The sequence below is a fragment of the Phasianus colchicus genome, chromosome 8 (assembly GCF_987193195.1).
Source record: "Phasianus colchicus chromosome 8, bPhaCol1.hap1.1, whole genome shotgun sequence".
Taxonomy (NCBI): Eukaryota; Metazoa; Chordata; class Aves; order Galliformes; family Phasianidae; genus Phasianus; species Phasianus colchicus.
In genome coordinates this window covers 17859966-17871548 of record NC_143443.1, presented here as the reverse complement: position 1 = coordinate 17871548, position 11583 = coordinate 17859966, and the positions used below count along the sequence as shown (strand labels likewise).

Here is an 11583-nt window from a genome sequence, read left to right as displayed (position 1 = left end):
TTTGGTTTTTTTTTGTTGTTGTTTTTTGGTTTTTTTTTTTTGTTTTTTTTTAGGATGTCCTTTCTCCCTCTTTATTTGGATTTTATGTTTCACATGGACCCTTATCTGGGCATCTTCCTTCTCACTCCCTTCTTCCAGCCCTGCTGTGCCTGGTGAGTATTGGGAGCACCCCAGTCTGTGTGGCAGGCAGGTGCCCTTCCTGGAGACCCTAAGGATATTCCTCCTCACCTTCCTAAATATTCCTCTTTCCATTAGCTCAATTCTGGTCTCCTGTGGGACCAGACACTTAGCTAAGTTCCAAGAGAACCATTGGGCAAAAAGGCTCAATCTAAGCAGAGATTTCCCCTTATTCCCCCTTCTATGGGACAAATCCTAATCTCGGGTAAATTACAGCAGATGCCCCTAGAGCAGATGTAGAAGACCTACCCCTTGGGAAGGTACCCATTGGGACAGGCAGGGATTTTTGCTTTTCCGAAGGCTCGCTGTCTGTGTGAGTCTTGTCTTAATCAAATCAAATGGGGCTTCTCTCATTCTCCCAGGAGAGGACAGTCCCTGATTAAGAGCTCAGAGACAGCAGGGATAAGCTCGATGTGTGTGAGCATCACTCCATGAGAGCAGCCGGAGACCCGACTCCCCGGCAGGCACGGGGTCAGGATTACATACGTCTGAAATTCATGTATTATGGTTTGCTGGGGAGAAGCTTTTGCTACAGTTTGGTTTCCAACCAGCTGGGTCTCAGCAGAGCAATCTGTACAAATCTGCACTCCCAGTGCCCTGCTGCTCATCCTCAGAGTTGCTTTACTTTATCACCAGAAATCTATTATAGGGTGAAAACAAAGAGATTATGTTTGCATCAATTCTACTGTCATCCCTCATTTAGTGTATCTAGCTGATGTTCAAGTGGAGATGGACTCAAATGATTTGTTTCTGTAGATATTTTTTTTCATGTGTGATTTCTATTGAGTACCCAAACTTTATTCTCCCCTTCTGTGATGCCCTGGGGAATTTGCTCAGTGGATCTTTTCCCATTCAATTACAAAAATTCCCTGCATCTCCCATAGCAGTTCTATGGCATTCTTACTGTGGATGGAATAACCAAAATTACAGAAACTCAAGACTAAATGGGAACTCATTCCTGTTAGGGTGGGAGTGAAATCTCTGTTCTCTCAGAGGTCTTCTCCTCCCCTGTGTATTTAAAATATTATACAATAGCAAACTTGAGATAAATTTTCCTTCCTGAGGGAGGAGGATATCTGTTATGCAGAGAGGCTGGGCATGATTTATGTCATTTTTTGCCTTCTGCCTGTATATATCCCTTGCTTTCCTCAAATTAAATGGACTTAAAATACATTAAAAGAGAAAATAAATCAACATTTGTTAGAAAAAGTTCAAAGTGTGTGGATTTTCAGAGCGCCAAAGTGATGTTAAATGCAAAAATCTCAGACATTTTCACTGGGAATGGGATATTTAAATGCCCCGCTTGCCTTTCAGAAGGTTTTATCTCGGGGAAAAGTTTATAGCTCAAGATAGTGTCCATCTCCTAGGTCAGAGTTTCCCAAGAGAAAGGAAAACTGCAAACTTCATTTGAAATTATCATATTTCAGACCCTGTCCCTTAATTCTCACAGACAAAAAAAAAAAAAAAAAGTTCATGGGAATCATGCAATAATCCTGTTTGCATTTTTAGCTGTTTATCATTATCTGATCCAGCTGCTTAAAATGCAACTATATAGATATATATTTTTTTTTCCAGTGATTTCATCATAAAACAGAGAGCAGAGCAGGGGGAGGTATTTAGATCAGCAATAAAATGCTTTTTATATATGTAGCTGCTTTCCTTCTCTGGGTGGGGATTAGATTCTTCCATATCAGCATGCTTGTAGACTGCCAAAGTATCAGAGTTGTATTTAAGAACTAAAAATAAAATAAATAAATATAACAAAACAGAGAAAAATTAAGTAAAAAAATGTAAAGCCCTCCTTAACGAGTTGCCTCCCAATTTCCTCGCTTATGGGAATAATATAACAATCTCTATTTTAGAAACTTGTTTCTAAATGTTTTTGGATTTTTTTTTTTTTTTTTTTTTTTTTACTACATCTGTGGGATTGTCTCTGGTTTCTGATGTCACTGGTTTTCTAATAACTTGAGGATGAAATTCAGATCCAAAGGGAAATTGTAGTGAAATACAGAAGTGTAAGATAATAATCTAAATACAGCTCCAGAGAGAGAAAACTGAATCAGCAGCACAGTAGTCTGAGTGGGTGATTGGGTATCTTAAGTTCCTTAACGGGAGACCTGATATAGAACTGAGGAGCAGGGTGCTGTTATTGGGTAAAGTTGTGCATGAGTAGAAATTGTCAGAGGCTTATCAGCATTTGATATGTATAAAATATAATGGAACAGCTGCTTGGCAGAGTTGTTTGCTGTTGGGTTCAATAGGATGCAATAGAGAACCCCTGCTATAGCTATGCATTAGCTTTGAAATAATTTCCTAGTACCTGACTCAGTGAAGCCTGCTTTGCCCTGTGTCTGCTTTTCCTAGATGAGCAGAGCAGTGGAAGGGATCACACCATGGCCAGGGCACTGCATGGGCCCAGGGAAGCTGTGGCACTCAGAACTGCTCTCCCTGCCTGCCGAGTCTGCTTCTGCTCCACTGCTGCTCATGTCATGCTGTCCTGCAGTCTGAAAGTGCAGGGAAAGAGCATCAGGTAGCTAGAAGCTGTACGCTGTGCAGAAGAAGAGAATCATTTCAGGAGTTTCCTGTTGGGTGTGTGATTTCAGCAACTCATAAATCTGTGCGGTGACAGTGAAGCTGTGGGAAGTGGGCTGGGTGCGGATGCAGCAAGCTACTGAGCCTTGGATTACATTCTGCTTCATTTGATGATATAGATAATTGTTAAAAAAAAAAAAAAAAATTACATTGCAGAGACAAAGATGAAGAGAGGTTCTTTTTCACAGTGATTTTCTTTGCAGAAATTGCTCTAGTGGCATTTCCAACATCGTGCTACTTCTGTGGAATAAGTGGCTTAATTGCTCCCTGTCCCACTAGAGATTGTGTTCAGGAAAGAGACACATTTTTCTTAGCTAGACCATAGGCACAGGGATGAAATGCACAGTCTGTCTCCATTACCACATTCAGTTCCATTTCAATATAAATAAGAAAACTGCCAGCTGCTTTCCAGATATATAGTGGCCCATTTTGCAACAGGTATTCAAACTGCCCCATTGTCCCTTCTCTTGAATCCACTTGTAGCTGCAAGAGTTAAATGGAGGGGCTAAGCTTACAGGTCTGAATGAACTCTTTGCTCCTCTAAGCCCTACAAGCCACCCAGCAGCATGCCTGCCGGCTGATCGGAGGGCTCCGGGAAAGCGCCTTCTGTCTCTCTGACTTAATAAAAACACTGAGAATATCCTGCTGGGAAATTGCTACCGTACCATTTGCTCAGCTGCAGATCAGGAATTGGTGTATCCTGAACTTGGCCTTTTTGTGAAGCTGAAGGTTTATCCTGGGAGGAACAGATATATTGCTTCAGTGCAGTTATGGCACCCAGCGCCTGCTAGCAGACTGGTTTTTGGTTAACCCTGAATTGTGCATTACTGTCCCCTCCTGCAGCTTCTCACATTTCCCAGTCCAAAATGAGGCCAGTTTAAAATAAATACTTCTTGCACGTGATGAATTTACCATTTTCTATTAACAAAGTGAGAATCAGTGCAGATTGGATGTATTTGTTGTTTTGGTCAGAAAAGCTACATAAGATGACTTGTAATTCCCTAGATCTTTCCAACAAGGCCATTTCAGTAGAATTTCCTCAAAGCTGCTACCAGCGCCTTAGATTCACATTATCACTGTGAGCACTTAAGTTAGCATGGTCTCCACGGCAAAGCTCTTAAGAACAAGGCAAAGGGCAGGAGGGAAACCAGACGGAAAATAACTTGTTCGTGCTGCTACCCAGTTGTGCTAGGATGGGGACCCGCAGAGCTCACACAGTCTGAAAAGCCCCGGCTCATGCCCCTGTGTGATTTGGGTTACTGTTGCTCCAATCATTCAGCTGCAGATGCCGTCTCACCAGTTCCCAGGAAATATTTAATTAGTTATACAATGCAGAAGTGGCTCCCAGAGGAAAATTTCTCTGCAAAACAGCCACCAGCTCCATGTGAAAGCACCCAGTGGGGCTGAAGGACATCTGGGGCTGAATTCTCGGTCCAAAACAAAGGGGAAGGGTGTGCTGCTCTCACACTGTGCCCTGGACATGGCCCCCTCCCTCCCACTGAGGCCCAGGAGAGCCTTTCCTACCATAAGCTGTATCAGTAGATACTTGGTGGACTTGCCAAAGAAGAACTTCGAAACCAGTTCTCTGAACTCCTCAGTTGTGAGTAATCACAAAGGCCAGGTTTCTTGTGGTTTTTAACAAGCTGGAATAGCCAGCCCTCCTTTTTGTGGTGTACCTCTGAGATCCCCATTAGGGCTGTTCTAACTGAGGGAACTGTGGGACAGCTCTGCTGTGTCCCCTGGCATGGGATAGTAATGCCTGCTGTGGTCTGCACTGCTGGGATGCCGGAGCCAGCCCTAGTGTGCCCCAGCACCAAGGCTGGGCCAGCGTTGGCTGAGAAGCAAAGGCATCCTCTGCTGGGATATGACCAGCAAAGTGAGCAGAACATCACCTTAAGCAGAAGCTGCAGAGCCTCATTTCTCTCAGTAAATACCCTAACTTTTGCCCTATTACTCATTGCAGTGTGTACTCTCAGTGTCCTCCCCGGGGATACAGCACTCAGCCACCTCCCCAGAGAGTTGCCAGGTGCCCATGGGACAGGAACTCCCCAGGGTCACCAGAAACAGTCATGATGGTTATTTTGCAAATCTGGAGATTTGGAATGAGTAGGATAAACCTCCCTCCCCTTGCTTCATTTCTGGCTAGGGACTGTGGGGATTTGCTCTCTGTCCTTTCTGCCAAGCACAGCTAACCTGAATTCATTCCCTAGATCCCGAGTGATAATCACAGCACCACTCGCAGTCCTGAAACTGATGATCACTTGCACTGAAATAAGCCCTTTGGCTAGAAAAAGGTCTCAGTGACCCTAACTTGCAGCTCAATCCTGCTTATGGTTGTGATGTTGCAGCTCAAGACTATAGCAATGGGAAAGGCTCATGGGGATTTTTTCCAGTTGAGAAATACTCAGCTGGATGCTGGCCTGTGACCAGACTGGACAAGCTGGCCAGGACAAGTGGCTGGACAAGCCCATGGCCAGGCAGCAAAGATAGAGAAGCTATGGACAACAGGCTCTCAGGCTGTAGGTACCATAGAACATAGCACAGACAGAACACCATTCAGCACAGATTCTCTTTGAAACCCATCTTTCAAAAACAGCCTGTGCTGATGTGCAATTGGCCTGGTACCTCCCAAGCAGAATGCACAGGACACTCCTAGTTTCCAGGTGAGAACAACTTACTGTCAGGCCACCGCCCATCCCAGGTGGCAGCCACTGCCCAAACGAAGGCAGAAGCTGAGCTCAGTCATCCACAGATGGCAGATCTCAGTAGGGATGGCAGGGTCTTCTGGTCATGGAGCTCCCAGGTGGGAGCAATGAGAAGAGATTTGCTTTTTCCTCCCCTCCCACTGCCAAGTGCAAGGAGTGAGTTAAAGACGTTGTCATGACACAGCAAGCAAAAATCTCGTGATTCAAAAATAAATGAGAGTTCCTTTCATTTGCTTTCATGTATATTTAGAAAGAGGGCCCGCATTTTGAAGTTTTTCCTCTTCTGTACAAGAAATAGAAGTTGCTGATCTACAGAGTAGAGGAAATAATGAAACTTGCAGAGCTGAAGGCTCTGGGTACTAAAACAGGACTAGCACATTCTCAGAAGAAAAATTATTTCCTTTTAGCAAGAATGCAAACAGGCACCTTTGGAAACATTTCATCTAACTTCTTCATATTTCACTTGGAAAACATTAGAAAATTTCACTTTGGCACAGCAAGAAGAGAGTGTGGTCAGCCAGATCTGGTGTTACAGGAAAACAAGGAACCACAAGGCAGGTGGATGTCACTGAGACATGCACCATGACCAAAGCTGTGGTACGACATCCTCCTCTCTAAGGGACATGGCCCATCTCTTGGGGCTGGGGGCAATACTACCCTGAGTCAGCTGAGCAGCAGATGGGTTTAGTAAAAAGCAAATCTGGGGGAGCAGAGAAGATGGGGGAATCGTTGTAACTAGTAGCTATGAGAAGAGCAAAAGGAAGGAGCAATGAGTGAGGGAAATGGGATGGATGAAGGGGTGCTAGGAACAGCTGAGGAGAAGACGGAGAGCACAGCCATGGGGAACAGGGGGCCTTGGGGCAGGGCAGGCAGACAGGACCCCAATAGGTATGGGCAGGGGAAGGTGCTGAGGGACCAGAGGTGCCTGCAGCCAGGAGCCAGGCAGGGTGATAGGAGAGCCCTGGGATGCCAAGCATTCCCCAGGCCCCTCCACCATCACCCCCTCCCTGCTGACACTGTCTCTGTCTTCCAGGTCAGTGAATAATTTCCTGATGACGGGCCCCAAGGTAAGAGAAATCTCTTTGATCTCTGTCCTTGATCCCAGGGGAGGGAAGGGGGGCTCCTCCTTCCCACTCCTCTCCAACCAGCTTTGGCCAGAGCTCCCCTCAACGCCATGCACACAGCAACAAGGCAGGGGAGGGCCAGGGATGTCCTCCTGAGAGCTCTGCAGGCTGCTGCAGCCCTCAGCAAAGGGGCCTGGGACTCTTCTAAACTGATTGGGTCAGATTGTGGAAATGTGTCTACTGACCCCAACTGCCAATCTCACCTGTCATCCATTGCTTCCTGCTGACCAGCTCAGCATTAGGACCCATGTTCATCCAGCTGGAGGAGCATTTGCTGCAGGCCCTGCAGAACACACTTTCCCAAGGAGCACAGCTAGAACTGCCAGGGCTTCATTCAGTGGTTTTGATTCCTCTCCTCCTTGCACCCCTTTTTCAGAGCCTTTATTTCCTAAGTAGGACCGGCTGCAAAATTCACCTCATATTTTTGTTTGTCTTGAAAAAAACATCTTCAAAAAACAAATCCTCTTACACTGTAGAGACGAGGGGTTCCCTCACTGCAGGGCTGGCTAACACACAGCTCCTCACATGGCTAGCAGCCCACAGCTCCACTTGGCCTTCTCCCTCCAGGAGGCTCAGCCTCTGAGGCAGCACAGCAGAAAATGCACTTCCTGCTGCTTTTGGCAACCAGTAGACCTCACAGAGCTAAGCTCAGGCAGCCCCCTCAGCTGTGCACATCTTGTCTCTATAGATGGTACGTGAGTCCTTTTGCAGCTGACTGCCAGACTTCTGGCAAGACTGGGGCCACGCTTCTCAGCACACCTAGATTCAAAGACAGCAGGACCCTCAGTGCCAGGCTGATGCTATCCCCATCTTGATCCACTGCTTTGCTTTCTCCTAGGCCTATCTTATCTACTCCAGCAGTGTGGCTGCTGGGGCACAGAGTGGCATTGAGGAGTGCAAATTCCAGTTTGCCTGGGATCGCTGGAACTGCCCCGAGCGGGCACTGCAGCTCTCCAGCCATGGCGGGCTGCGCAGCGGTAAGGAAAGCATTGGATACCACTACCGGGACCCACTTGCTGCAGGTTAGAGCCCAGCAGCCCTTCCTCTCTTCCCAAGTGCCTCCTTTCTACCTGGGCTGTTCCTCTTCTGGGGCAGGCTGGGCTGTGGCCTGGCAGAAGGCAAGGCTAGAAGGGGATGTGGGGAAGACCTTTGACCCTTGGAGAGGGCTTCTTCCTCCCTGGTATGTATCAGTGAGATGTGGGGACATTTGTGCATCTGTGCTGTATAACCACTGGTGAGCATGATAGCCAGGTGCAAAACTCATCCTCACCCTTAGAAATGGCACTGATTGGTCTGGATCAAATCTGGGAACTTCCATTTTCATGCAGTTCAAGCCAAAACTAAGCTCATCTGACCTGTAGGACCTCTTTTCCACCCAACACAACCCTGCTCATTGCAAACATCATCTAACTCAGTCTCATGCATGGTAGGAGCCATTCTTAACACCAGTCTTGCCATGAAATCTTTAACATGTTTGCTCTCCTTGTGTTTCTGCTCGACAGCAAACCGAGAAACTGCCTTTGTCCATGCCATCAGCTCTGCAGGTGTCATGTACACACTGACTCGGAACTGCAGCCTGGGGGATTTTGACAACTGTGGCTGTGATGACTCCCGCAATGGGCAGCTTGGTAAGGAGAGACAAGCGGTTCTCCCACTATTCAAACCCTGGACTGCTGAAGGAAGCTCTCCTCCATTATTCCACCAGGATTACTGTTAGGAAAAGCAGGATGGCATCTATAGACTTTTTGAGTATTCATCAGTATGTTGGGCACACAAAAGCACAGTTATGAGAACTGCTGTGGCAGCGCCCAGCATTCATCTCATCCCATCCCTGCAGCCACTGGACAGCCTTGGTGGGGAATTCCAGGGCTTCACCACTTTGACTCTCCCCTCAGAGCTCATGCAATAGTGAAGTGTGGGCGTTTTGGAAGGAAAAATTCAAATTTCAATTTATTAAAATCTTTTAAAAGCCTCTCCTTACTCAGCTGTACTTGGCAGGCTGTAGGTGTCAATTTGTCACAAATTCCGCTGGAGCGCCCAGTATTGTGTAATTTGCTTATTGGCTAACAGTTTTTACAACAGCCACTGCTTTGTAGGTGTCTGAGGCCTGGGATGGACCATCTCTCAGACCAAGACTTTAGGAAACACCAAATTTTATTTGAGCTAGTCATGCTACAATTTCTTTCCTCATATTTGTTTTTCATGAAAATTTTCCAGTGTGAACTTAAAGCCTTGACAGGCAAAGGAAACTTATGTGTGTCCAAAACATCATGGTTCAATTCCGAATATCACTGTGCTGACTCTAAGCTGCTGTAGCCGCACTGGGTACGCATTTCTATTCTCCCTTTGGTATCCACTGCAATCACCCACCTTCCCATCAGAAGCACCGCTGCCTTTCCCTGCAAGAAAGAACCAAGGCAATGGCATGGCCTTGCAGGGACAAAAGGCACAAGACCAATTAAACCACAGTGCCCATGATGCACCACCAAGGCACACAAGGGTCAGAATATTTCAGATTTCAATTCTTCCCAGAGCATTTGGTATTTTTCTCTAGGAAAAAAGAAACAGCATGATGTGTTTCCAGGCAGCTGTGCTAAATTATCAAGCCTACACTAGGTTAGAAAAAATACTTTCCACAATTTCCTGTATAGTTTCCCAATCTGTGCTGACTCCCTTGTTCCTTTATGATAATTGGAAAATCAGAGTCTTCTGAGATGCCCAACATCAGCCTGGGATTTTGTGTATGTGTAGGGCCTCCTTCACATAGGTGTACCAGGGCTGGGCAGTTTTTCTGGTGGAGGGGACTCTGTTCTCACTAATCAGGATATGCGCTTAGGGCATCCATTCCAGCTCTAAGGATTCTTCTCTGATTCTATGCACACATGGACCACTTATTGCCTAAGCCTGAGTAGAAATGGCACAAGCCCAAGGGGAGGGAATCTGGAAATACCACTAGGCAAAGGGCTGGCTTTGTCCCCCAGCCTCCATTTCTTCCATCACTGCTGGCAATCACCCTTTCCCTCCTTGGGGGCCACAGCACAGAGAGGAGCTCGGTCCCTAGCAGCACACCTCTTATCTCGTTTCCTAGGAGGGCAAGGCTGGCTGTGGGGAGGCTGCAGCGATAACGTGGGCTTTGGGGAAGCCATCTCCAAGCAGTTTGTGGATGCCCTGGAGACTGGACAAGATGCCAGAGCTGCTATGAACCTGCACAACAATGAGGCAGGAAGAAAGGTGAGCCCCCTTCCTCCTTCCAGACCTGGAAGCACATATTTGATGTGTTCTGGCCATTCACTATGGAGTCTCACTACTTGCCCTGGCTAAGAGCATGTGCAGAGTAGAAGCAATTATTTTGCTGAGGAGAGGGGGAGCAAGGTAGCAATACTGGTAGCGTTTGTCCTAATATAGCAAACCTTCCGTGCTTACCCTGCTAACTCCTTCCTGCTGCCCTCTTTCTCCCTCTTCAAGAAGTAGAACACCTTGGAGAAACCAATGTAGACCTTCAACCAACCCCCCCTGGGCAGGTCTATTGTACAAGGAGGGGCCACAGCAGGCCCCTCCACAATTATAAACCAGACTTATCCATAAGCTGCATCACAGAAATGACCCTTGTGACCCCTCTGGGCTTCTTCCTACATCCCCTCTCTTTCCTCATCTCACAGGCTGTCAAAGGGACCATGAAGCGGACTTGCAAATGCCATGGCGTGTCAGGAAGTTGTACCACACAGACCTGCTGGCTGCAGCTGCCCGAGTTCCGCGAGGTGGGCACTTACCTCAAGGAGAGGTACCACAAGGCCTTGAAGGTGGACCTGCTGCAGGGGGTGGGGAACAGCGCTGCCAGCCGGGGGGCCATTGCTGAGACCTTCAGCTCCATCTCCAAGAAGGAGCTGGTCCATTTAGAAGACTCTCCTGACTACTGCCTGGAGAACAAGACGCTGGGGCTGCTGGGCACAGAGGGCCGGGAGTGTCTGAAGAGAGGCAAGGCACTCAGCAAGTGGGAGAAGCGGAGCTGCCGGCGGCTGTGTGGGGACTGTGGGCTGGCCGTGGAGGAGAGACGGGCCGAGATGGTGTCCAGCTGCAACTGCAAGTTCCACTGGTGCTGCGCTGTGAGGTGCGAGCAGTGCCGCAAACGGGTCACCAAATACTTCTGTGTCCGCAAAGAGAAGCGGGAGCGGAGCGGGGGTGGCGGGGCCAGCCGCAAGCTCAAGAGGAAGCTCTAACTGCCTCCTGCTCCCCCGTGGTCCTGTCTGCCCCTCCTCTCTTCTTCTTCCACTTCCTACCTCCCCTGGCACCATTTCCTTCTGGGTTAGTTTTATCTAATTTCCAAGCGAGGCCCCTTCACCCAACATCACCTCACTGTGGGGCTTGGACAAGGCAGAAGAGCTTCTGCAATCCCTCAGCCATGCAGTGCACTTCCTGGTAGTGCAGTGGCTGAGGACTTCTGGGAAGGCACTTAAGCGTTAGCATAACCAGGTGAGATTTGGTCCCTCCAGCCCAGGGTCACTCTATCCAGTGACTATAGTTTTACAGCTGAAAAAGCAGCTGCCCTCTGTAGCTCCTGCTCTTTTCAGCTTGCCTGCTCCCCAGACAAGTACAGTTCACACTGCTCCAGTCCTTTCAGCAAGTAAGATCAACGCTTAGGAAAGCACAAGGCAGCTTAATGGCATCACCAGACCACTCAGGGTGGCAGTCCCTAAAAAGAGGCTTCTCATGCCATAAAAAAAATTGAATCCCTCTAAGAAAAATAGTGCTGTCTTTTATTAAACCCTGCGCTATGAGGAAGATGTATGCAACTGCTTCCTGCAGTGAGCCAGCTACCTGGGCATCGTCTCCCATCTGTTACAGCTTAATTGAGCTCTTCAGTGCAGCAAGATTCCAGCTCATTAAATATATATACTAGGAAGGGATCACGTCACTTGCTTTTTTTACATGCTTATTTTGAATCTTCTAAGCCTTCAGTCCTGCCTCCTCTTCTCACCCCAGTGACC

General features: G+C 47.6%; 1 protein-coding gene across 1 annotated transcript; it reads left to right on the top strand.

Moving 5' to 3' along the window:
• The first annotated feature begins 37 nt into the window (after positions 1-37).
• On the top strand, positions 38-10815 carry WNT8B (Wnt family member 8B). The gene is made up of 6 exons (XM_090145135.1): positions 38-152; positions 6508-6541; positions 7437-7620; positions 8101-8226; positions 9687-9829; positions 10258-10815. Exons 1-6 carry the CDS (start codon positions 55-57, stop codon positions 10813-10815), a joined length of 1143 nt encoding a protein of 380 aa, XP_090001261.1. The 5' UTR covers positions 38-54.
• The last annotated feature ends 768 nt before the right edge of the window (positions 10816-11583 follow it).

Coding starts and splice junctions, on each gene's coding strand:
- WNT8B (XM_090145135.1), top strand. CDS start 55: ATGTCCTTTCTCCCTCTTTATTTGGATTTTATGTTTCACATGGACCCT. Junction 7,621..8,100: donor CCGGGACCCACTTGCTGCAG/GTTAGAGCCCAG, acceptor TCTGCTCGACAG/CAAACCGAGAAACTGCCTTT. Junction 8,227..9,686: donor CTCCCGCAATGGGCAGCTTG/GTAAGGAGAGAC, acceptor CTCGTTTCCTAG/GAGGGCAAGGCTGGCTGTGG.